Source organism: Cryptomeria japonica, chromosome 6, assembly GCF_030272615.1.
Source record: "Cryptomeria japonica chromosome 6, Sugi_1.0, whole genome shotgun sequence".
NCBI lineage: Eukaryota > Viridiplantae > Streptophyta > Pinopsida > Cupressales > Cupressaceae > Cryptomeria > Cryptomeria japonica.
The window spans coordinates 201,287,427-201,314,120 of record NC_081410.1 but is presented as its reverse complement, the minus strand read 5'-3'; the positions used below and the strand labels follow the sequence as shown (position 1 = coordinate 201,314,120).

The window sequence follows — 26,694 nt, the reverse complement described above, 5'->3', positions numbered from 1 at the left end:
TTGCCTGCAGCTGAGCTCAAGTGTTAGAGAAGTTCTCCAACTACGGGCACACAATATTTGCAAATGAGTGAGCCTAAGAGATCTACATTACCATTTCTGCCCAAAGTTGGATAACTGAAATTTGAACCTAGATATGTGAAAAACAAGTAAATGACACTCAGATCTCTTAAATTTGGAGTTTACCACAGGTGGGTAGAAATACGTGGACTGCGATTCAACATGACCGTTTCATTTAAGACACCAGTTTGCTACACTGATTAGTAGACTAGAAAGAAATTTCGTTTTACTACACTAACTTTATATAAGGCGTAATCAGTATCTCTTCACATATCATTTATCAAAGAATTATTTCACTCGTACAATATAATTTTTGTATATAGAAAGTAATAACCGTCCAGACTCCAAATAATTTCTGGAGACATGGTAATAACTTCTCACCTTCTGAAGCACTAAGCTTGATACAGTGCATCTGAGGGTGGGAGTAAGAAGGATTTCAATACTTACTGTGCATGCACTACAGGAAAACAATGCATTGTTCTCTCTAAGGCAACTTGACACGGGGCTCATAAAAGTCCAAGCATGTAATGTTGCCATCGAAATTTCGGGGCAAAATTGCAGTTTGATAGACGTCATGAAAAATGCTCAATATTCACAATAGGTAGTTACAAGAACTGCTGTCTTTAAAATGCTGTCCTCATACTTTAATAGGATGTAGACTTGGAATGCCTGATCATTCAAGTAAAACTTTAACAAAACCACTTTAATCTCACATTCCACAATATTGGCTTTTGAACATATTCACGACAGTGAAACAAGGTTTCCATTCCCACCATTCTGTGCGTTACCACTCTCTGCAAAAATAAATAATAAAAAGCAACTAGCTTCATACATTAACCACACGAGGTATTGTATTCAGCATGTCACTTCTACAAAAAGGAATTGTTACATATGGGCAATGTCACTGCAAGAATAAGCACCAGGTTTTATTAGTTATTAAATTCAATGACAACAAAAATTCATGTGCCGCACTGGTGTTTCTTCCCTTTTGATGTTCGTTGTGCTCCTCTATTCCATTCACGACCCTATAGAATAAAGAAGAATGAGGCACCATTTGACAAAGATAAATGCATGTTATATAATCAAAAATATGTTCCAAAATATGAAAATAAGACCAATGTATTGAACCAACTCATCTAGGAAAAATAATAACCTCAAGTTGACCGTTGTGATTGCTGTCGAACATGCGAAACATTAAGTCAATTTCTCTCTGTACACAAAGCTTCTAATTAATTTGCTGATATAAACTTCATAACGTGATAAATTCATGCAACTATTTATATATCCAATAAAAAAATGAAAGAAAAAACTGCTGTTACAATACACTGGAATCACTTTAGACCTTATTGATATTGAGTGTTAAGGTTGACATGTGGCTTGTGTTCATTAGCACTACATGGCTCGTCATTTAACTCTCTCATATCTATTATATATTTAGTGTGTTTACTACTTGATCTTTATAATCAATGGTCATGATTGAACCCTTTTGTGTTGTTAATCAATAGACAACAATTCGACCTGGTTCATGCCTTGGTTGATGTTGAGCATACATATGTCAACCATCTAAACTTTTGTATACAATTAACCCCTTTCATTACAATCCAAGTGTGTGCTACAGCACTCAATAATCCAGTGGCCATATTTTCTTTGTTTTAATTCTTGTGACAAGAATTGTGCAATCCTACATGCTATTAAGGCAAGAGTGAAATCAACAATCATCATAAATCAATTGAGGATTCAGCTTCTTTTGATCTTTCTTTCGACAATAAATATTTTTAAAGAGCGGTGCACAGCTCCCAAACCATTGTGAATTTTTCTATGACTTGGGAAGTTGGGATTCTCATAAGGAAGCTACTGAGTGACTTTTCGCCTATGAGATCAATTTTGACTGAATTATTATGATTTTAAGTTTTTTCCATAAAATTGGCTCACTTGGCTACAATTTTTAGAAATTTTCTGATTTATCATTTTTAGCATTTACAGAAAGCTCATGGAAAACCAAACTAGGTCTTTTCTCTACAGTTTTGGATTTGAGTTTAACCAAAATTTGAATTGGCTGGTCAAAGTTTAATCAATGATGGAAATCAGTGAGCAGTGCAGGTTTACTAAACAGTAGATTCTCGATGGACAGAAAGAGATAATATTAATTACCACAAATGACCGAAAATGGATCAAAGGGACTGGAACACACAGAAAGTACATTAGCAAGGTGTTGGGGAATAGGTTCCCTAGATGGAAATAAAAAAGAACAAAAATTGAGGATTGCTGAACCTAAGAGAGTAATCCCCGAACAAGCACAATTATAAACAGTACATTCCAACTGCGGAGTAGTTAGCAGATATCTTCACCAAACCTCTGGCAGAGGTTCCATTTGTTTGTCTTTGAGAAATAATCAAGATACGGAATGCTGTGATCAAGGAAGGGTGTTTGGTTAGTGGCACTTCCTACTCCATAAGTCAATCTTAAGGGTGGGTCTTGATTGTTAAGATTAATTTGCCACTTGTGTTCATTAACATTATATGGCCTGTTAACTCTCTCATACGCATTATATTTAGTGTGTTTGCTATGGTGATGCTTATGATCAATGGCCATGACTTAATCCTTGTATGCTATTATCAAAACATTAATGCAGGTACATCCACACAGATCATTCATTGGTTGAGGTTGAATATAAATTGCTTAAAAGTCATGTGCATTATATATTTAGTGTGTTTAGTATATTGATCTTTATGATCAATGTTCATGATTTAACCCTTGTATAAAATTAATCAAGGGCTGACATTTATTTAAACACAACCATATATAATTCACCTCCCTAAACTTTAGTATGCAATTAAATTCTTTTATTATTATTATTATCTGAGTGTGCTACGGCACCTCATAATTTGATGTTTGTTTTTTTATTTGGCAATCAATCTTGTGGCAGGGATTGCACAATCCTACAATTGACAGGTCTCGACCATAAAATACTTAAGAAGCTGAGTATTTTGCTAACTAGGCACTTGTAGAATTATAATTTATAAACTTATAAAATTTGAATTTATATTGTTTATTGCAGTGACACAATGAGATCTCATGACATGAGTGAGGATGAGGTAGAGGTTCGTAGTGAAACTGAATCTGAATATGAACCTGAGGCTGAGGGGATGACCATGGGGGTGAGCCTGAAGCCCAAACTAATTCCATGGCAAGTGCATCTGCAAGTATAGAGCCCCTCCGCATTACTGGAAGAGTATGCTAGGAGTCCTTGTGATTGTAAGCCTCCTCTCTTAGACAGTTTGCAACAAAATTACCAGAGAGGCCAGGGACATCTAGTGGCACAAGGAAGTGGAGGTGCCACTTTTGTGATCTAGAATTGTATGGCAGCATTACTAGAGTTAATGCACACCTTATTTTTATTCGAGGAAAAGGTGTGAATACATGTTTTTTTTGGCACAAGTGGCAAACCTCAAATACAGATTTGAGATAAGCAAGCTATGGGGTGTTCCTGATGACAATGCAGCTGCACCTATGCCTACTACTTTGTCTCATAGGATACAAGTGAGCCAGCCACAGAGTTCTAGTCATACTTTGCGGATGAGAGTAGAAGTGATGACAGGTTCTTCTTCCAGTGCCAATGCCCATGCAAGAGAGTGTAGGGGGGAACATGAATTGCAAAGTAATCCCATAGCTGATTTGTTCAATGTGCAGCTAAAGGATGAGATAGATGATGCCATTGGCAAGTTCTTCTTTGCCATGGCATCCCATTTCATGTAGCTCAACCTCCTTGTGTAAGGAGATGATGTCAATGGTAGCAAGGGGAGGACCATCATATGTGCCACCAAGTGACACAAAATTGAGGACCACAATTTTGGATAAGAACTATTCCAACATCCATGTGTTTATGGAGAAAATGAAGAATTGTTGGGTGAAGAGTGGATGCACTATAGTCATGGATGGGTGGACGGACATTAGTGATTGTCCACTCATCAATATCATGGTTACATCAACTTACATGTACAAAGGGCCCATACTTCCTTAAGGCAATTGATTGTTCAGGGCATCACAAAGATGCTGATTTTCAGTTTCAGGTCCTCAAGGATGCTATTGAGGAGGTTGGACCACAAAATATGGTCCAAGTAGTGACAAATAAAACACGTGTGCAAAGTTGCGGGAAAATTTGTTTAGGCAGCTTACAAACATATTTCATGGAATCCATGTTGTGTGCATGCCATGAACAATGCACTCAAGGACATGGGGAAGATTGAGTGCATTAGAGCAGTGGTCAGTGATGCTAGAGATGTGCAAATGTTTATCTACAACCATCACACTTCACGTGTACTTTTCAAGAGCTTCTCTAAGGAGTTCCTGAAACCTATTGAGACCAAATATGCATCCTATTTCATTCTTTTGGACAGAATATTGAGTTGCAAGAGTCACTATAACTCATGGTTATGATAGCAAAATGGAATCGGTGGGCCAAATCCAAGACAGAGTAAGGGAGGAGGGTGAAGGATATTGTGGAGAGTGATGTGTTTTAGAGTGATGCAAAATATATTGCCTTCATCATTGTTTGTTGTTTAGGGCATCAGTGTTAAAGATATAGCTTCATTCGGATTGAAGCAAGCAATATATACACACACACATATATATATATATACACACACACACAGACATTCATTATTTCATATATTAATTGACATGTTTAAGACTTACTAAAGCAAAATAATTCCGATACTTATTGAGGTCGAAAGACATAGATAGCGACTGTCATCATTGCACCATCCGATGACAGTCGAAATAGTTAGTAAGCTTGAGCACCATCGTTATTGTTACCTAAGAGCGGTGAACATTGAATGGAGGGTCATGACTCTACGTGGCATAAGCCATGTAGAAGTCATGCCCCTACGTGGACATGACTCTTCATCCCTTTATTTATAGGCATCGACACTTGCTGTGAATTGAAACCAATAACCGTGGCAATTTCACGAACCAGCAAGCTGTCGATGTTATCATAGAAGGTTTATATATATATATACATCGGAGGTAAACATATTCATTGCAGTGATCTCATTTAAGTCTACCCTTACTACATATTACCAGACTATTGTCTTCTCTATCTCTGATCTAGATTCCTTAACATGGTATCAAAGCCAAGTTGGTAGAGAAATAATAAAATAGTGAGACCTCTTTTCTAAAAAATTCAGACTTGCACTCAGAATCAAAGGAAAAACAATCATGGTGAACAGTGTTAGAGTGGAGGATAGACTCGAAGGCGCATCCAACTTTGTCTCATGGAAAATTCGAATAACAACAATTCTTCAAGAACTCGAACTAGATGCATACATAGAAGAAGATACTAAGATGCCCGAAGACGAGCCAAAGAAAACAACTTGGAAAAGACACAACAACAAGGCTAAGAAAATCATAATTGATACTGTTAAAGATCACATTCTCCCAACCATCTCAAAACTAACTATAGCTTATGATATGTTCAAGACCATTCAAAACTCATGAAATAAATAATGCAAGCAGATTGCTCACTTTAAAACAGCAATTAATGCATATCTACATGAACAAAGGAGAAACAATCACATCCTATCATGAGGATTTCAGAATTAAAAGACCAATTGTCAAATATTGGGAATAATGTAGATGATATGGAGCTATCTCTAATAGCACTTAAGGGATTACCATCCAGTTGGGAATCCTTTATTCAAGGCATTTGTGCTCGTCCAACACTACCAAAATTCGATGAACTCAAGAATGATTGCACTCAAGAAGAATCTCGACTAATCACAAGAGGATTGGGTCCAAACAAAGAGGGAGAAATTCAAGCACTACATGCTAACACAAGCAACAAAGGGAAGAAAAGGAAGTTCAAACGGAAGAGAGGAAATAATCACAAAAGCAGAGACTTCTCCAAGATTCAATGCTACAAGTGTGATAAATTTGGACACACTCACAGGTTCTGCCCAGAAAGAAAGAAAGCTCAAGCAACCATAGCTGAAGTCAAGGAAGTAGAGAATCCTCTATTTTTCTTAGCCTTATCAAGCGAACTAAACTCAAACAAACATATGTGGATAATTGACAGTGGAGCATCATGACACATAACTGGATTTAGAGATCAATTCGAAACCTTTTAAGGCCACTCAACTGAAGAAGTTACAATAGGAGACAATTCTACCTATCCAGTGAAAGGAATTGGGACCTGCTCAATTCAATTAAGAACAAGAGTTACATTACAATTGAAAGATGTTCTCTTTGTACTAGATATCAAAAGGAATTTGGTCTCTATTTCAGGAATAGCTGATCAAGGATATCGTGTCACCTTCCATGAAGATAAAGTTCTACTCTGGCCTAAAATTCTAACATAAAGAATCCTATTCCTATAGGATCTAGAGATGGTAGTTTATACAAATTATGTAATACTCAAAAACAAGCACTAAATCATGAAGTATCAAACTCTAATGAAATTTGGCATAGAAGATTAGGACATCTTCGATTTAGTGCCCCTTCTATAGGAAAAGTAACCACAGGATTACCCAATCTAAAATTTGATCATGTTGGAATTTGTAAAGGATGTGCTCTAGGGAAGAACTCAAACGGGTCCTTTCCCTCAAGTGAACACAAATCAAAAGTTGTACTAGAACTTGTCCACACTGATTTGTGTGGTCCAATGTCATTACCATCACTAGGGGGATTCTTGTATTACGTGATATTTGTTGATGATTACTCTAGGAAAACTTGGATCTATTTCATAGAACTCAAAGAATCAAATTAAGTGTTATTGAAATTTAAAGAATTTAAGGCCTTAGTGGAAAATCAAACTGGGAAGAAAATAAAGACTTTAAGATCAGATAATGGGGGTGAATGTATCTCTGAAAATTTTAAAGAATTCTACATTTTTGTTGGGATTAAGAGGCAGTGTACTGTACCTTATAATCCTCAACAGAATGGAGTCGCAGAAAGAAAAAACAAAACCATCATCGAAGCCGCTAAAGCCATGATGCATGATCAAAATCTACATATCTCATTTTGGGCTGAAGCCTCAAATACAGTTGTGTACATTCAAAACAGATGCCCTCATTCAATCTTAGAGAATATAACACCTGAAGAAGCCTTTACAAGAAATAAACCAGATTTAAGCCATCTAAGAATCTTTGGTTGCCACGTGCATATTCACGTTCCTAAAGAAAAAAGAACCAAACTAGAACCCTCTGGGAAGAAAGGCATATTTGTTGGCTACAGTGAAACCACTAAAGGATACAGAGTCTATATTCCAGGACGAAGATCTATTGAAATCAGTAGAGATGTCAAATTTGAAGAAGATGTTGCTTATAAACTCTCTCTAAGTGCAGAAGATGATCTAACCGCAGAATCAGATGAAAATCTTACAATTGAAAATTAGAGGGAGAATAACATAGAAAATCATGAACTTCAATCACCTAATTTTGAGAATGCTGAAAATCCTAACAAGAAGAAAAGACCACCATGGTCAAGAAAGATGATTGAAGAAAATAATGTGGAACCCGATGAAATCTTCAAAGAGAATAAGAAAACAAGAAGTCAATCATGCTATATTGCACTCATGACCAAACTTACAAAATCTGAACCATGTTGAAGAGGCTTTAACATGTCAAGCTTGGAAAGATGCAATGATTGAGGAATACCAATCTATCTTAAAAAATGATATTTGGGACATTGTACCTAGACCAAAAGACAAATCAGTTGTCTCATCAAAGTGGTTATTCAAAATCAAATATGCACCAGATGGTAGTATTGAAAAACACAAAGTCAGATTTGTTGCCAGAGGGTTCTCTCAAAAGGCTAGAATTGATTACGAAGAGACATTTGCTCCAGTTGCCCGATATACTTTTGTAAGAACCATCATTGCCATTGTAGCTTCCAAAGGGTGGAAGATACACCAAATGGACGTAAAGACCACATTTTTGAATGGTGTTATTGAGGAAGAAGTATATATAGAACAACCTGAAGGCTTTGCTACACATGATAGAAATCTCTATGTGTGTAGACTAAAAAATTCTCTCTACGGCCTTAAGAAAGCTCCCAGGGCATGGTACGGAAGGATAGATAGTTATCTCTCCAAACTAGGATATTCCAAAAATGAAGCAGATTCTAACATATACTTCAAAATATCGGATGGTGACATGTTAATACTTGTTCTCTATGTTGATGACTTGTTGATAACAGGAGAAGATCACCTCATTGCAAAATGCAAACAAGATCTTGTGGCTGAATTCGATATGAAGGATCTAGGTCTACTGCACTATTTTTAGGGCAGAGAAGTATGGCAAAAAGAGAATTATATTTTCCTAAATCAAGGAAAATACACCACTGATATCCTGACCAGATTTGGTATGATAGATTGTAAACCTCTATCCATTCCAATGGAAACAAATCTTCATAAGCTCAAAAGTGAAGCAGTAGATTCAGAACCTACAGATCCTACATACTATAGACAAATTATTGGATCTCTTATGTACCTGGTAAACACTCGCCCTGATATTTGTTACGCTACCAATGTGTTAAGTCATTTCATGTGCGAACCTAAGAAGATTCACCTAATGCCTGCTAAGCATATTCTGAGATACTTGTGTGGCACTATTGGACTTGGCCTGAAGTATAAAAATGTTGAGATACAACTCCAAGGGTATTCTGATTCCGACTGGGCAGGAAGTTCCATTGATCGCAAAAGTACAACGGGGTGTTGTTTTAGTCTTGGATCAGCTATGATATCCTAGTTTAGCAGAAAACAGTCAGCAGTTGCTCAGAGTTTCACTGAAGCCAAATATATGGTTGCCTCCATGGAAGCACGTGAGGTAGTATGGTTAAGGAAATTGCTAGTTGGACTATTTGTGAAGCCCCTAAACCCCACTGTGATTCATTGTGATAATCAAAGCTGCATCAAACTTTTTGTAAATCCAGTTTTTCATAACCGATCCAAGCATATAGAAATCCCATACCATTACATAAGAAATATGGTAGACAGAGATGTCATCAAATTGACCTACATCAGCACTGAAGAGCAAAGTGCCGACATATTCACCAAACCTCTTGCAAAGTTGAAAGTGGACTACATTAGAGGTAAACTTGGTATGACTAAATTATAATGGAAATTTCTGATATTAATCTTTATCATATGTAATTGATATATTCATGAATATCTTGAATGCAATATTGCATGTATGTGTTATGTCATGAAAGGTGACGATTTTTCATGTGATGTAAGTGTAAGATCGCTATTGTAAGGTGACGACTTTCACAATAGCCTGATCTGTTATCAAGATTGATTACATTAAGTTGCTGTCCTGGAATGTGCCGGAAATCTTGATACTAAATTTGCTATGATGAGTTATTGAATTGTTATCATTAAATGATTGTTCCGAAATATGTCGGAAATTATGATAACAATCATATCATGATTGACTACATTAATTTGCTGTCCCGGAATGTGCTGGATATCATGATACTAAAATTATTTCATCTGTGATAATGACAATGTTACAATTGTCACTAGAATCAAGGTTGTAATCTAATAAGACTTCAAGTAGTTGTTGTCCAGAGTGCTGGATATCAGATAATCCATATCTCTTTGAGATATGATGTATTTCACTAGTAAGTGTTACTGAGTGAATGATCATGTCAAATGAATGTGTATATCTAGAATGTTGTTCCTTCAAAATTAATTATGAAATTCAATCCTCTTTTGCTAAGAGGGAGTGTTAAAGATATAGCTTCATTCGGATTGAAGCAAGCAATATATACATACATACATACATACATACATACATATATATATATACACACACACACACACACACATTCATTATTTCATATATTAATTGACATGTTTAAGACTTGCTAAAGCAAAATAATTCCGATACTTATCGAGGTCGAAAGACATAGATAGCGACTGTCATCATTGCACCATCCGATGATAGTCGAAATAGTTAGTAAGCCCGAGCACCATCGTTATTGTTAACTAATAGTGGTGAACATTGAACGGAGGGTCATGACTCTACATGGCATAAGCCACGTAGAAGTCATGCCCCTACGTGGACATGACTCTTCATCCCTTTATTTATAGGCATTGACACTTGCTGTGAACTGAAACCAATAACCGTGGCAATTTCACGAACCAGCAAGTTGTCGATGTTATCATAGAAGGTTAATAAATAGAGTTATATATATTTACATCGGAGGTAAACATATTCATTGCAGTGATCTCATTAAAGTCTATCCTTACTACATATTACCAGACTATTGTCTTCTCTATCTCTGATTTAGATTCCTTAACAATCAGATATGGGGAGCCAATGCACCTAATCTTGGAGAAGTGTATGAGTGCATTGATTTTATGCTTGACCAAATGATGACTTTCATGCGAGAGGACCCCACATTAGCATTCTACAATGAGCACATTCAACTGGTCATTCATCGGAGATGGGAGAAGCTCAACACTCCCTTGCACATGGCTGCCTATGTATTGAATCTTAAGTGGAACAACACTAGGCTTGGTAGAGTTACATTGATATAGGATGTTGAGGTGAAGGCATGGCTCTTCGGGACTATTGAGAAGATGTATGATCTTATAGATGCCAATACAAGTCGCACTGAGTATACCAAATTTGCCAGTCTTAAGGGTTATTTTGAGGCGGCTAAGATGGGTATGGCAACTATGGCACAGGAGGACCCAATTTTGTGGTGGAATTGCCATGGACCAGAATCTTTGTCTACCACTCTAGCCATTCAATTGCTATCTCAGGTTTCTAGTTCTTTAGCTGCTAAGAGGAACCGGTCTACTTATAGCTTCATCCACCCTCTTAAAAGGAACAAATTGCCTAGAAGAGCAAAGAAGCTTGTGGCTGTACATAGTGCTTTGCGTCTCATTGAGCGCAAGACACTTGTGTAGAAAGAGAGTCGAACAACATGATGGGATGTAGTGCTAGAGAAGCTAGCACAAATTGATGAGGATGCCACAATTCAAAATGCAGGGCTGGTTGGTATTAGTTTGGCAGAACTTGACCATGACGAGTACGATAGTTCTAGTGATGAGGAGTTTGGGTATGACTAGAGACCTCCCTTCACTACATTTTGACATTTTGTACTTATTTTGATATCATGGTACTCAATTTATGATATTTTGGATATAATAACAATCTCCAATTTGACATTTTCATTTGTCAAATTTTATTTAGTATTCAAGTATTTAAAATTTTGGTATTTAGTATTTGCAATTTTGCTTTTTTACTCATTTGCCAACGTTCCATTTGAAATGTAATTCTTATACATCTTTTTATAACTAGTTTCTCAAGTACTATATGTGTATCAATGTCACCCCCACAAACTCCTGCTGCCCACCCCTGCCACTGTCTCCCCACCGTCGCCAAACTTAGTCCCTTGGTCTTTCCATCCCCAAAACTTGTCCCCGAGTCCCCGTATTAGGGAGCTTGGTGGAACATTGGGATTTACCCAACTTATGGGAAGGGATTTACCATGAATAAATCCTCTATGTTGGAAGAAATTTTACAGCATATTCAGAAGCTGTTAAGTTCTTAAAGTGAAAGATGGCTTCATCTAGCCAACATGATTTTGAAGATTAAAGCTGTATTAGATGCTATTCTGATATTTTTTCCATCTATTCTCCCTATGCCCAAATCAATGATAGGAAATTTCATTTTTAGATCTTTCTTATGGCAAGGGATTTCTACTGTTAAAATGTGATATGGTCTGTATGCTGAAGGATTTAGGTGAAGTGAGAGTAAAAGATTTGGCAGCTCAGAACATAGTCCTAGGTGCAAAATTGTCTTGGAAGATGTTGCAGGATTCTGAAGCATAGTGGTGTAGTTTTCTTTAATTGAAATATTGCATTGATGCTAACAACTACAGATTTTAAAACTCAGATTTAATATCGAAGTTAATAAAAAAATCTCTACTTCTAATTCAGTATCGTCTTATGTGGAAATTGGGAATAGTGAAAAGGTGAACTATTGGAAGGACTCGTGGTTAGGAAATACTACTAGAGCCTAAATGCCTAATCTTGAAGAAGCTAGCAGTACTCTTTCAAGGCAATGGGGTACTAAAGAAAGTAGCTACTGGCAAACAGTGAAAATAATGTGTTGGTTATGTATATGGAAGTCGTTGGCGGCATTACATCCCAGAGGAGTGAAAAATGGATTGTCTTCAATTCTCCATCCAATTATTGTATCTTATCTAGATCACACAAATATAACTATTTGGATGAGGCACTTGTAGGGTATCTATAGGTTCCCTTAGGATACAAGTTATTAAAGTAATAGAATATATCAGCAATAGAGCTTTAGCCTAGGAATCTTATTTGATGTGCGGCAGCACCTTGCAATTGCAACACTTTTGTTAGATATGTTGTACAAAATGCTCAATCTGATGGTTATTAGCTGGGATATTCCTGGTTCTATAGGGATACTTTAATGTAGTTGACCCATGGGAACTAAAATTGGAGAAGTCTTTGATATACTATAATTCCAGCTTTCTATGGGTTGATTAGAATACAACTCCATAATTTTTAGATAGACAAAACTGAATAAGTAAGGTTGCTGGTTTCAAATATATGCAGGTATAAAATTGTATTCTCAGCACTTGTTGAAACATAAGTGTTCCATGCTATTGAATTGTGAAAAAAGGTTCTCAAAGCGTGGGGGATTTCTGGATTTCCCTCCCATTCAAGGGTTAAGTGATATTTACGATAACAGATGGAGGAAAAAAAAGGAAGAGATAGACAATGTTAACATATGCTTGTTCCTTCCCGTTGTCTCACATCATCAAACTGAAATTCAATGGTGCAGCTAGGGGCAACCTCTGTATAGCTGGTGGTGCCTTTACTTCAAATAACTTTCAAGGGGATTTGGTTTATGGAGGATCTCCAATCTCTGCTTCTGGGAATTCATACAAATGATGACCCAGAATGGGATACCTTAATAGCTGATTTAGGCAAAGTAGCTGGATACATCCATACCTCCTCCTCGGGCATGCGTACCACTATACCCAATAAGGATATGGTTCGGATACACGTTGGATACCATATCCACATGACCAAAAAACACTAATTTTCCAGCCATTTCAGATACTATGTGATTTGATTTTAGAAAACTTTGACATGAACCTTCCTAGACTTAATTTAAAAAATATCATTCATTTTGTGATTTTTTTATTTTTTAAGTTTATATTATTATTGCTTATTTAGTTCTTAATATTATTTTAAATTTTTGATATATTCAAATATTTTTCTTTTTTAATTTATATATAAATTTTACTTTATATTATTTAACTTTAGATTTGAATGACATTATTGTTATTTTTATAGGTCCTAGTTTGTATATTCTTGTGTATATTGTAAATTGTTAAATCAAATTATAATTATTTATGTAGAAAATGTGTCTATATTGCTTTTGAAGTAATGAAAAACTCCTCTAATAACTTAGAAACTGTGTTAAATATTAAAAATCCTAATAGTGTAGGGGGATTCATGTATAGTGATAAATGCAATGGTCAGGGTAAGTAGCCTGAGTTGGAAGTTGAACTGAATTGTAAGGTAGACTCAATTATTAAAATGAAAATTTGAATCAATATGGTTTGAACATATTAAGTATAAACTTAACATCCAAGCACATTATTTTGCTAATGAACGAGTAAATCAAGCTCTCTTAACACCCATTCATAGTCATATAGCTATCTTATGCTCCAATCTTGATAAGAAATTGAATTATAGGCCCCCTTAAGTTTGTTATAAGGGCTTGAGTGGCAAGACTCTGCATTATACTTCAAGCATATGGCAAGATTTTTGGTTGTTTCCATGGGCAATATGGATAGTGCTGTACTTTACCATGGGTAAAATGATTGGTTATGCACCATACATTAACACACTAGCATGAGGAGGTGGTGCAGGGTGGATGTTTGGCATTATATGTTTTTTCCATTCTTAGTTTTTGATTCAAAGGTGGCAGAAGTGTTTACAATGGAAGTCTTGATAGCATAGTGTAACGCTGTGTGTAGTTGTCATGGTGAAGCCAGAGCATGAAGGGAGAGATATTTAGCTTGTTTAGGAAAATCTTTTTGATAAATGTTTGCATTGCTAATTTGCAAGCCTAGACCCCACAACCCCTGGGTTTGTAAAAGTGATATTGGGTGGACAAGTGGTGAAGGTGGATCATTGCTCAAAAGCTGCTATTTGTGGGACTTTTGTTACAAATCTAGCTTGTTATGTACCATATGCCTCAATTTGCTTGTGGCTCCTTCAGCTATTCCTCCTAGAACAATTTCTTGCTAATCAAGCTCATTGAGCTGGTACAATGTAAGGAAACAAGCACAAAATGCCAGAAATAGAGTGGGTGTGCTCAACTTTTTCCTTGCCATCATGTATGGTATTTTAGGTGACAACTAATACTTTCGATAGAGAACTAAGATTATTTATCCATATGGCCAATCCATTCAAGAATGAATGTGATTCTCGATTAGGAAAACTCCTAATACACTATAGATGCCCAAAGGAATAATAAGAAATTATACTCTGAAAGTTTAGGACTCAAAAACCTTCGCTCACAATAAACATAAGTAAAATGATCTTTCCTTTTAGGGTTGAAATCTAATGCCATACATGTAAAAGAGAAGAAGTTTGGAAACTCATATGAAGGACCAAAAAGAGATATATATTCATTCTTCCAGAGAAGAACATCACAATTAAGGTCATCAATGTGTGTCAAGTCTCTAATCCTCATCTTATTACACAAATTCTTTACTTAATATTAAGAAAAAATCCACAATATCGAGCAACAATGAGACGACCTAATCATTTCCTTACATTTATAGAGTGATGCATGAGAGACACTCACAAACCTTGCCAACTCTACATCTTGTGGTTACAAGTTTGCCTAAAATTGTGACTAGGTAATATCAAAGTCACACAACAGAAGCTATAGCACCATAAACTCTAAGGGTTGTTTGGATTCAATAACTTTCTTGAGGACAAGCAAATTTTGGGAGGGGCAGACTCTCATGACCCTGATCTAATACTCGAACTTGTAACATGAAATTGTCTTACAAATGTAAGACTTCACAATTTCATTAGTCATGTATCTTGTTACAATTCCCATCTTCAGCAAGTCAGGGATATCGCAGAGTGATCCTCCATGTTAAGTCTCTCTGCAGAATCAATCGGGTCATTAGTATTAAGTAAGGAGGATTGATCTTTGAATATCATACAACAATATTAATTATATTCACTAATGAAGGCATCGACATTAATGATGCTGACTATCTTATTTAAAAGTCAACAACAACAATCCTTGGAATGGCACAATGAATAAAGGCAGTGATAACAACATGATTAATAATCATTATCTTTATTAAAGCCGCATTTGAGTTTGGATGAAAAAGCCATGACTCTTAAAAAAAGAAGACCTTCATCCGAAGAGGTGCATCACTTCAATTGGATATAGATCTATAAAAGGAAGATATCTTATAGCAAGAAGATCATCACAAAGAAAGAGTGATCAGCATTCAAGCAAATTCCAGAACCAAACTCCGGAAATTAATATATCTATTCACACAGAAAATACATACATAACAGATCGTGTGATCTGGGAAAGCATCATGAATCACAAAGGTCATCATCAAGAAATCAGCCTTGAAGAACACAAGGTACCAACAGTTTCAACATTAGACATTCAGATTGAACATTAGGAAGAAAGAATTAATCAGAGAGCAAACAAGAGATCTGCCATCTCACTGTTGATGAATCAGACAACATTGTCATACTCATAGTTGAACAACTCGCGACTCGGCTCGACTCGCCAAGCCTCTAGGAAAAAAACTCAGCAAAAACTTGGGAAAAACTCGGAAAAACTCGGCGAAAAACTCGGCAACTTAAAAACACGCTTAAACTTAGTAAAAAATGCATTTTTTTGCAAAATTTAATGAGAAGATGCATCCAATGAGTCAATAAATGATAACACAAAAGAAACAAGCTGATTCTAGATATATTTAAATGCAAAGTGTCTACAAAATTGCATCCTCATGAGGAATGTTGATGGCTGGAATCTTGGAAGCAAAATCGTAAATTACTAAATAGTTTTTGTAAAAACAAAAGTAAATACATCATTACAAATTACAACTTCCTCTTCCCAACTCTAGCAAAAACTTGGGGAGAGGTAGAACTAGAGGGTCTAGACTGTCTAGTCGTATAAGTTTGATGTGGGACTGGGCGTGACTGTGCCTCCTCGCTCGGTATGGTTGATTGAGACTCATCCTCCATCCTGGATGAAGCTATGTCTCCACCTGCTTCTGGCACTGGCAATGAATCCTCATCCTCATCCTCATCCTCCTCAATGTCATCCAGCCTGAAACCAAATCCACCCCCCTCCTCCAGAGCCCGCCTCTCCAAATTAGTGATGTCAGTGTCGGAAAACAATGGAGGCTGCTCCTGTGATGTCCAATCACTGTAAGGATCTATATCATCCAAGTCAATTGGACCACCTTCTAGTTCCTCTACCTTCCTTACTCGCAATCGAAGATTATATTGCAAGTAGACAAGGTCATTGAGCCGTTTCTGTGCTAACTTGCTCCTCTTCTTTGTGTGGATTGCTTCAAACAAGCTCCAATTGCGCTCACAATTGGATGAACTACAAGGCTGACATAAGACTCCGAGGGCAAATTTTTTGAGATGTGGGGCATTTCCACCCCAATTTTGCCACCAAGCATCTGCAAAATAAATAAAATGGAAAAGTTAGTAAGCAAAGAGAAAAGAGAAAACATAATTTATCAATCATTTTAGTCTTTAGATCCCAAAATCCAATTGGCAAATGTTATACCTAGGGTTTGAGTGGTTCTTCCTCTGCTAGCCAGCTCTGAAGAGAATAGCTTATGCATCCTCCCTCATAATTTTGGAGCTCACTCACAATGAGGTCTCTCTGAAGAGAATAGCTTACCAATCAGAGCCAGTTGTTGTCCTCATTTTTGTTTCCAAAAATGAAGGACCATTACATAAAATTTTTGTGAAAAAATGTAAAATTTTACTCTATGGCATGCTTCCCAAGGCAGAATTTCGACTAATCCTTGGACTAGCTTAATCCTCAATCCATCCTCGAACTACTTTTCGAATTTCGTCGAATTCTGGGTTCGTTTGCTACATCTTTCCTTCAATTTTGAGTTTTAAAATCTCGATTGCAGGTGGAGAATTTTCTTCAAACTGCAAGTTGCAATGATGTCCATTGTTTTGGTCTTTGTAGGGGAATTTTCAGCTTATTACATGTGCACTTTTATTAAAAAATGAAAGCTTGTAATTTGTTTTAAATTTCCCCTTTGTTGTTTTTTATTATTTTTATTGTTTTTTGGCTTGTTTAGTTAAAATAGGGATTTTTTGGCTAAATTACAAGTAAACTTGTAGTTCTCTCCAAAAACCCCTACTTTAATGGTTTTTACATGTAATAGGGATTTTAAAACCCTATTACATATGTGCAAGTAAGTTATAACTTGTTGTAGGAGTTTATTTCCCCTTTACAAGTAAGTAAAACTTGCATCTCTCTCCAAAAATCCCGATTTTGCCTTGCAAGTGAAAAAGTGACGATTTAAAACTTGCACTTTGTCTCCAAAAATCCGATTTTGCTCATAAAGTGCATTTTTGACATTTTAAACTTGCTATTTGGCCAAAAAATCCCGATTTCGCCCAACATGTTGAAGAAGTGAAATTTTAAACTTGTTATATCTTCTAAAAAAACTGATTTTCATTGTTTCAATGCATTTCGAACTTGTTATTGGTTCCAAAAAATCCGAATTGCAAGGGAAAACGTTTTTTTAAGGATTTTAGGCAAATTTTTGTGGAGATTTTTTGGGAGATAGAAGGCGTTTTGGATTCCTCCCTATTTTTATGCATTTTGAAACTCTTCTCATGCCATTTGGTGGATTTGTTTGCTGGTTTGAAGGCGTTTTAACAGCAAAAAACGTTTTTGAAAAATGCCACGTTTTACTTCTTCAAATGCCACGAATCATACCTCTCCTAAGTCATTTTGGCTTCTTTCATCTAGGCGTGGAGATTGGAGCTTTGTTTGATTCATTTTTCATGCATTTGCTGCCACGTTTTTCAGTTTTGGACATTTTTCAAAAATGTGGCTAGGGTTTTGGAATACGGTTAATTTCTTTTTGAGAGATATTCTTCTTTATTTCAAAGATTGATCGTCTTTTGGAGAGGCATTTTCAGATTGGAGCAAGGTAAGATTTCTTTTCTTCTTGTTCATTTTTCTTGTTTTTCCTTTCTAGTTGTAAATTTGTAAATATGTTGGTTCTTCCCCAAAAATCAGTTTTGTGAGAGAGATTTCCCCTTTGTAAAGCAATTTTAGAATTGCATTGTTCTTCCCCATTTTCCCTCTTTACTTGTATTCGGGATTTTAAATCCCGATTACAAGTTGGATGAAAATAATTGTTCTTCCCTTACGGATAAAAGATTTAACCATCTTTTGTTGAAATTCCAAGTTGCAAAGATGAGAAATACCCATCCTTTCAAAATTGGGTTTTTAGAACCGGATTACATGTTGAAAGTTTTTCCCATTTTCTTGAAGATGATCTTCCCAAAATCTTTTCATATTCATTTCCATCATCCGTACATACCATTTCATCCACTCATTTCACACCTTCATTCATTTTCCCCATTTAAAGTCTACCTGCAGTTAGCCATCTAGAACCCGAAATTGGTCCAAAATGGACTAAAAAAACACTTGAAATTGAGTTCTAAAGGTCCAATTACAAGTGCAAACTTGTAGTTACCCATTACACATATGAAGTTGCATGTTTGTTCCCCGCAATTGTAAGTTAATGCTCTTGTTTATCCCACACATGTAATGCAGCTTCCAAAACCCGAAATTCACTTGTGAGCCCATTTTTGCATCAATTTATCCCTTCCCTTGTTAGTCCGGTTTGCACACACGATCTACCAAATCAATGGATTAAGGCATAGGCCTTATTTTGCAAGAAGATTTCAAGAATGAAGGATGACACAAAGACGAGATACAACAACAATTCATGGTTGAGAGCATAGAATGCTTTCAAGACAAAGATGGTCATTGCATGAAAAAGAGGAAGGCGACCCTTTCCCTCCTGAAAAGATAGTACTACCCCAAGCAAGAAGACAAGGATGCAAGTTCCCGTTCTGGTTCAAGATGTCTTTACCAATCTAGAATACTTCAAGTTCTAGCATCCTGAAGCAGCATGAAGATCGTCACCAACAAAGGATGAAGCAGTTAGATTCGTGTCTTTAGACACATGGAATAGTTTTAGCTATGCATTTGTAATTTTGTTTTGACAAGTTAAATGTAAAAAATAACTTTGTAATTGCACGTTAACTTATTACTTGCGCTTTTGTAATTACATGTAAAGCAACTACAAGTTGTGTTCAATTAGGACTGTAGTTGGAATAATTCTTAGTTAGTTATTGAATAAGTCTTGGTGGTTGAGAGAATCTCTCAAGTTAGTTAGGATCCTCCCACTTTTTTCTCAAGGCTCCTCTTCTATAAATACTCGAGGGGTCTATTGTAATTTTTATCTTTTTGGAAAGCAAGCAAAAACTCTGCCAAATTTACAGCAAAGAAGTCTTTGAGCTTTCATGTGTAAATTCAAGAATTGAAAGGAATAGAAGGAAATTGCTCAAGCTTTGAGTCTTTTTGCTACATACTTGAGTTTGTGTTCTATATTATCTTTCTTGCAAGTGTTTCTTAAAGAATTTAATCACATTTGATTTGCAGTCTTTGTGCTGCAAGTATTTGACGTTAATATAGATTAAAATAAATATTTTGATGAGAGAAGCTGCAAGTCTTTGTGCTTTCACTTGTTCTTAAGAGAATTTATGAATAGATTCTGTGAGAAATAGCTATAAGTCTTTGAGCTTATACTGCTTCCCATTGTTTTAAGTAAAAAAGAATAAGATATCCCAGTCTTTGAGCTACCATAATTTGTTCTTTATAGCATAAGGGTTGATAGGACTTCACATAATCAAGTCTTTGAGCTTGATATTGTTGTCCCGTCCCGTTCCGAAGGAAGTGACGGAAGTCTTTGCGCTTTCAGGAAACTTCATTTCCTTTCTCTCATTTCATTTTGAAAGTGGTTACTGTTGTTTATATCAAATCACTATCATTTTCTGTGAAGAGAAAAGGATATTGTCTTTCTTGAAAGAAAAAGAAAGATTGCTGTCCCATCCTATTTTATTTTCAAAGTTGTAGTTAGATAGGGGGAGCCTTCCCTTAATTAGGAGAGTTTTACTCACACATTGTGGTTGAAACCACAATTTTGTATATTTCCCCAAGTGTACAAATTTTTCAACCAACAATCTGACTTACCAAGTCAAGGGAAGTTTCATCTCCATATATAGAATAAATGGTGCAGTGTTAAGAATTGTACAAAAAAATTTCACCATAAGATTATTTGCGCATCCTGTATCATGTAGTATATTTGACTATAGCTAACCAAATAGCACCAAGGAAAAGTGGTTTTAAATCTGGGTTTAGAAGATTCTCACATCATTAATTATTTTGGCCTTCACATTTATAACCCTTAGCACTTACCTGCTTTGTAAGCCATTGTATTTTACTACTAAAGGCCAATGTAACCATTGTTACAAAACTACCAAGGATTTTATAACTATGTCCTGTACCAAAACAAAAAATCATCTCCATCCCTTCAGAGATTGCCACAAGCATAATATTATCCCAGTACCACTAAGCTTAAGATGGTCTGATCCTATATATATTTGTGCAGTTATATGTTAAATGCATCATCCTTTTCATTACCCAATCTGATTTCAAATGTATATGCATGTTGATACTTAATGTACACAATGTCATCCATTGCAGTTTGTATTGCTTATTATTATTTCCCCTGGTTAGCTTCTGTCAGGTTGACAAAAGCAATGATGATTAGTAAGATACACAGGAAACAGGAAGGCAAAGCAAGCAGATGAGTAAGACCAAACATTGCCAGGTTCAAAAAGTGACTTAACTTGCACCAGACATAAACTACAACACACCATTCAAGTGTCCCTTGTATGCTTTAAATGTTCTTTAATTTTGGTCCTTTTACTGAGAAGACTGAATATTGACATTTGCTGAGTTTATGAACTCAATATGATCATCACATGTGCAATTCCTAACTGCTACTTGTATCCTATACCTTGGATCAAGGTTCAAACATTATTCTAGAAACAATGAATTAGGAAAGAAAATAAAACACATTAACTTTGTCTATAGTATAAAATATCCCTCAAGACAAACGATTGTAAATTATAGAATGCACTCCCATCACCCCATTAGCTTCTCAGAAATGCAAATAGAATGCACTTACCTCTTGCATTGATTTAGTAGATGGATGTATACGTATAAACTTCTTGAAATCCTCTTGGCTTACTACAGCACCTGCTATTTCAGCATGCCCATGTTAAAAGTAATTCTATTCATTGATACTAGATCTCTTTACAAAACTGACTTTAAAAAATTGTATGCACATTATAAATTATACTGATAAGTGATTTCTCACAAGAAATTGTAAAATAATTTTCTAAGCAAAATCAACAATGGGTATCAATATAAATGACATTCACAATAATAATTGTATATATTCTTCAAGTAACATTGATCAGAAGTAGACCCAATTACTGTAGGTAGGAGAATTTCAAATCCAACCTACATAAATTTATGAAAATGGTGAGCAATACAGAACACTAAACCATAATTGCAGAGACAAACACCCAATAACATATAACATTGTATTTTCAAGGATAGATTTTACATTATTTGCATTTGCTCTATAAAGCCTCTTTCTATCAACAACCCAAACTGCCCTAAGCAACCTTCATACAAGAAAGTAATTCCAAGTACCTAATCTAACATTAACTACTAAATATGTATTTAATTAACAGTACTTATGAGTGAGTTTATTTTTCTAACATAGACTATATACTACAGATGTAATCTAAACCATAGTAGCAAAAATCGTTTAGGGAAAAAATTGGCAAACCAAAGGTATAAGATTTTTTGAAAAAAAGGGGGAAAAAATCTGGAAAAAATCGGATTTAAAAAAAAACATAAAAAATTGTAGAAAAAGAGAAACTTTTTTCTTAAATAATTTCAGGGCATTTCCATAGCATAGAGATATAAAGAGCAAATAAAATAGAGTTTAACCCATGAATTGTAGAAAATAATTTTTTGTGGTTTATATTCATATTATGGATTACATAGGCAAATAATTAGTTAACTTTTTAAGAGGGCAGTCACCAAATACACCAAATAGTTGTCTAAGTCAGATCAAATATTAACTAAGTCTATGAAGTAATTGAAATCAAAAGTTAACAGACAAATAGTAAAAGTGAAAGCCATTTTGAATTGATCCAAGAATTTCATTGTGATTGAGGCAAGGAGTTTTGTAGGGTTAATTCAATATTTTAGAAAGCTTATCAAATTATATTCCACAATTGCAATACTTTATATAGTAACAAAAACCATTTGGGGAAAAAATAGGCAAACTAAAAGTATAAGATTTTTTGAAAAAAACGGGTAAGAAATTGGATTTTAAAAAATTGTAAAAATTTGTAGAAAAATAGACAAAAACTACTTTTTTTTTTAATTTAAAACTTAAGGGCATTTCCATAGCATAGAGATATAGAGAGTAAATAAAATAGAGTTTAACCCATGAATTGTAGAAAATAGATTTTGTCGTTTATATTCATATTGCTGATTACATTGGCAAATATTCATTTTACTTTTTTAAAGGGCAGTCACCAAATACACCAAATAGTTGTCTAAGTCTGAGATCAAAGATTAGCTAAGTCTATGAAGTAGCTAAGATCAAAATTTATCAGATTGAGATCCAATTATTGTTAGGAATTTAGTAAAAGTGGAAGCCATTTTGAAGTGATCCAAGACTTTCATTGTGATTGAGGCAAGGAGTTTTCTAGGGGTATTAGCTAAGTCTATGAAGTAGCTGAGATCAAAATTTATTAGACAGAGATCCAACAATTGTTAGGAATTTAGTAAAAGTGAAAGCCATTTTGAAGTGATCCAAGACTTTCATTGTGATTGAGACAAGGAGTTTAACCCATGAATTGTAGAAAATAGATTTTTGTTGTTTATATTCATATTCCTGATTACATAGGCAAATATTCATTTAACTTTTTAAAAGGGCAATCACCAAATACACCAAATAGTTGTCTAAGTCTGAGATCAAAGATTAGCTAAGTCTATGAAGTCGCTGAGATCAAAATTTATCAGACAGAGATCCAATATGTCGAAATTATAGCCAAGTTCGGATTACATGTAATTATAGCTTGCTATGAATATTGGGCAAGACCTAAATAATGTAACTTGTGGATAGGGCAAGACCTATTGAATGTAACTTGTGGATAAGACAAGACCTATTGAATGTAACTTGTAATTAAGCAAGACCTATATGTAACTTGCAATTGTATTGGACAAGACCTATATGAATGTAACTTGTAATCTATAGGTTTGATCCTATTCTTGGCGCCAAAACAATAAACTCCACCTAGGTAAATTGGAAGGCTATGTCACATATATATACAAAGCATCATTCATGCTTATTACACATTCATTCCACACAGTGATCTCCTTCAGCGACAATCAGAGAATACATTCATTCAACAATAATCAGCGAATCCATGCAGTCATCAGCGAATCATCTTCTATGCTCAGCGAACTACTTTCTGGAAACAGCGAACTCCACCTTGAGGACATGGAACCTTATTCAGAGGACATCAAACCTTATTCAAAGGACAGCAAACTAGATACAAAGGGCAGCAAACCTTCTTGAGGCAGTGAATTGATCTGCAAATGGTGTCTTGAATCAGGATTCAAGTGTACTGCAGATAAGTCATTTCAATTGCAATGACCCCCGATTAATGTAAATGTGATATCCTGATACCTTATTCTTGTCAAATACATAACAATTTTAATTATTAATAAATAAATAATTATTAATTATTATTCATTTTTCATATCACCTTTTAATCAAATGCTACAAATAACATTAGTGACAAATAATAATTAATAAATAAGGGATAAATCTTGGTAAATACTAATTAATAATGATAAAACAAATAAATAAGAAAGTAAACCGTAATTTATAAAGGATAAACAAATAATGTTAAGTAATAAGAATAGCTTTAGAGCCGATGGAGACAATGAATTAAATTAAAACCTTAAGTCACGAAATGACTAAATTAATATAGGCAAAATGCCCCGCACAGGAGTCACGCCCTTTGACGGGAACCGATCCAAACATACAAAACCACGGGGTTGCGCTGAGCAAAGGGGGGAAAAAAGGGGGGATAGTGCTAATAGTGATAGCCACGTTGGAAGCAAAAACCGTGGAAGGAGTAGAGTGTACCGAGCATATCCAGGATACACCACCGGCAAGTGAACGATAAGTGGTTTGCCCTAAACCGTAATAAATACTTCATGAATAATGCCGTGGAATTCGAATCATACCACAAGATAAATTAAAGCAGAATAGCCGGTAAATAACAAAGATACATTCTAAATTAATATATCAGAGATGCATTTAGAATCAAAGTTGCAAAGATACATTCAGAATTAGCATAATAGAGATGCACTCAGAATTGTAATGACACTTCTAGAGATAGAGATACACTCAGGATTATAATATAATAGTGATATATTAGTGATGTTAAATAACAATTACCATAAGATTGTAGAGATACACTTTGAATTAAAACAGAGGAAATAGAGATTGCTTCAAAGGCAATTTACAGAGCTAGGGATCATTGAGGCATTTCAGAGCAGAATTGTATTTAAGTCCCTGATAATGTCTATAATGATTGCTCTTTTTAAAGGAGCCATAGAGACCAGAGGGCATAATTGAATGCCAAGATTCCAAGAGGAATCCAGAGAGAGATTCATAGGGAATCTCTTAGAGACAATATATATATTGTAGAGGTTAACCATATGCATATGTTAGAGATAGAGAAGCTTGAGCAGGGGTGGGATCTCTGCCAAGCTTTGAGAACATTAATGATTTCACTCATTAATAGAGATCCCAAATAGAGACCTTAGGAGGACGACATCCTGGGTTGCTCCTAACTGAGAAATATTTCTCAATAGAGGGTTGGGTCAATCCAGGTAAGGTCCAACTAAGTATTGTATCTTTTTTTTATAGATAACAATAAATCAGTTAACATTATTTGTTAAATATGTAGAATAACGTATAGCATTCTTTCTTTTATAATTGCACAAATAAATATATATGTTTAATTATCTTTCATATTGTTTGTATACTAACGTTTGTTTGCAGGACTTGAACGCCAAATAATCCAATCCCCAACTGGGAACATTACATCAATACTGTGTATGCCCTAGTTTGAGTACTCCATATTAATGTTCACATTCTGCAGTTCTGATTGCTTCAAGTGTTGAAGCAGATTCGTAAAGACTCATACTGATTTGTCATAATAAGATTTGAGATTATAGTTGGGTTTTTCACCTCCACGTGGGAGGTTTTCCCAAGGTATTCTGGTGTTCTTTATGTGCATTCATTTTTTAGTTTTCTGATTTTGCTATCTATATATTATAGTTTGATCCTAAAACTAACATGGTATCAAAGCAAGTTCCTTCTATAAAGCCTAACAGCTTGAAGGTAGATCTTGTATTACTTCTTTTGCAGGACTAGGGCTAGCATGAATCGGCAACGAATCTGGACTATATACTTGCTTGTCAAATTGAGGGCATCGATGGGGCCATAACAAGAATATGAAGGGTTCTACAATTGTTCTTACTCCTTTACCCTCATTTACTTACCTCTGTTAAGAAAGGTTTGGAGACTTGTATCTGTCTTCCTTGTCGTTATTGGTAGTAGTTATTTCCTACAACCGTAGTTTGGGATCTTAACTAGTGCACAGGGTTCTCTTGCTTGTTAACTATTTCTTCAGAGAGTGCCTTCGTATGTTGGTTTGTGCACTTGTTTCCTTCTAGCTTCAAATCTTAAGTATTTCTTTTATTCCATTAAGGGCGGTATAATTGTCATCCTAAGGTTTGTAACTATCACCCTAGTTCGAGCTTTGTTCTTGCTTTAAGAATTTGTTCTAATCCTTAGTTCGGATTGTTGAAGTTAGTATTCGGATTGTCTTACTCTCTATTTTTGAGTATGTTTATCTTTCATCCTTCCTGATGTGATTTGCTATGAATATGCAATGATCCAATTTGATTCATTGATCTAAATATATCATCCTTGACACTTAATATTAGTAGCATCTGTTGCAGATATAAAACTAGGAGTATCTTGACGGATATACCAGCAAGCATAAATAGGAAGATTGAAAGATGAATGAAATTTATAGGAGATTTAGAAATATGGAACATTAGTTGAAAACATATAATGAATAGTGTCCTTTAATCATTGGTGTGATAGGCATGTAAAGGTAAGATGCCTTAGTCATCCTATTTAATAGATATGTCTGATGATGGCCTTACTATCTTCATATTATGATGTGATCCTTTATCATACTTGCTGCATAGTTTTGATGCACCGTATTCTATCTAAGTCTTGAAATGCTCAATAGTCTTGTTGCTTTGGAATTATATACTCTTATGG

At 35.3% G+C, this 26,694-nt stretch overlaps 1 protein-coding gene across 3 annotated transcripts in view; it reads right to left on the bottom strand.

The window, feature by feature from the left end:
• Positions 1 to 309: 309 nt before the first annotated feature.
• The window catches only part of LOC131042329 (uncharacterized), a 244,112-nt gene continuing 217,727 nt past the window's right edge, over positions 310 to 26,694 (bottom strand). For 2 of the 3 annotated variants that reach the window (XM_057975678.2, XM_057975680.2), the window contains 3 exons: positions 21,418 to 21,488; positions 1,211 to 1,267; positions 310 to 1,082 (listed from right to left, as the gene is read on the bottom strand). In XM_057975678.2, the coding sequence (XP_057831661.1) occupies positions 1,017 to 1,082; positions 1,211 to 1,267; positions 21,418 to 21,488 (194 nt within the window). In that variant the 3' untranslated portion in view covers positions 310 to 1,016. The remainder of the gene's footprint in view (positions 1,083 to 1,210; positions 1,268 to 21,417; positions 21,489 to 26,694) is intronic. The other variant, XM_057975679.2, reaches the window with a different exon arrangement.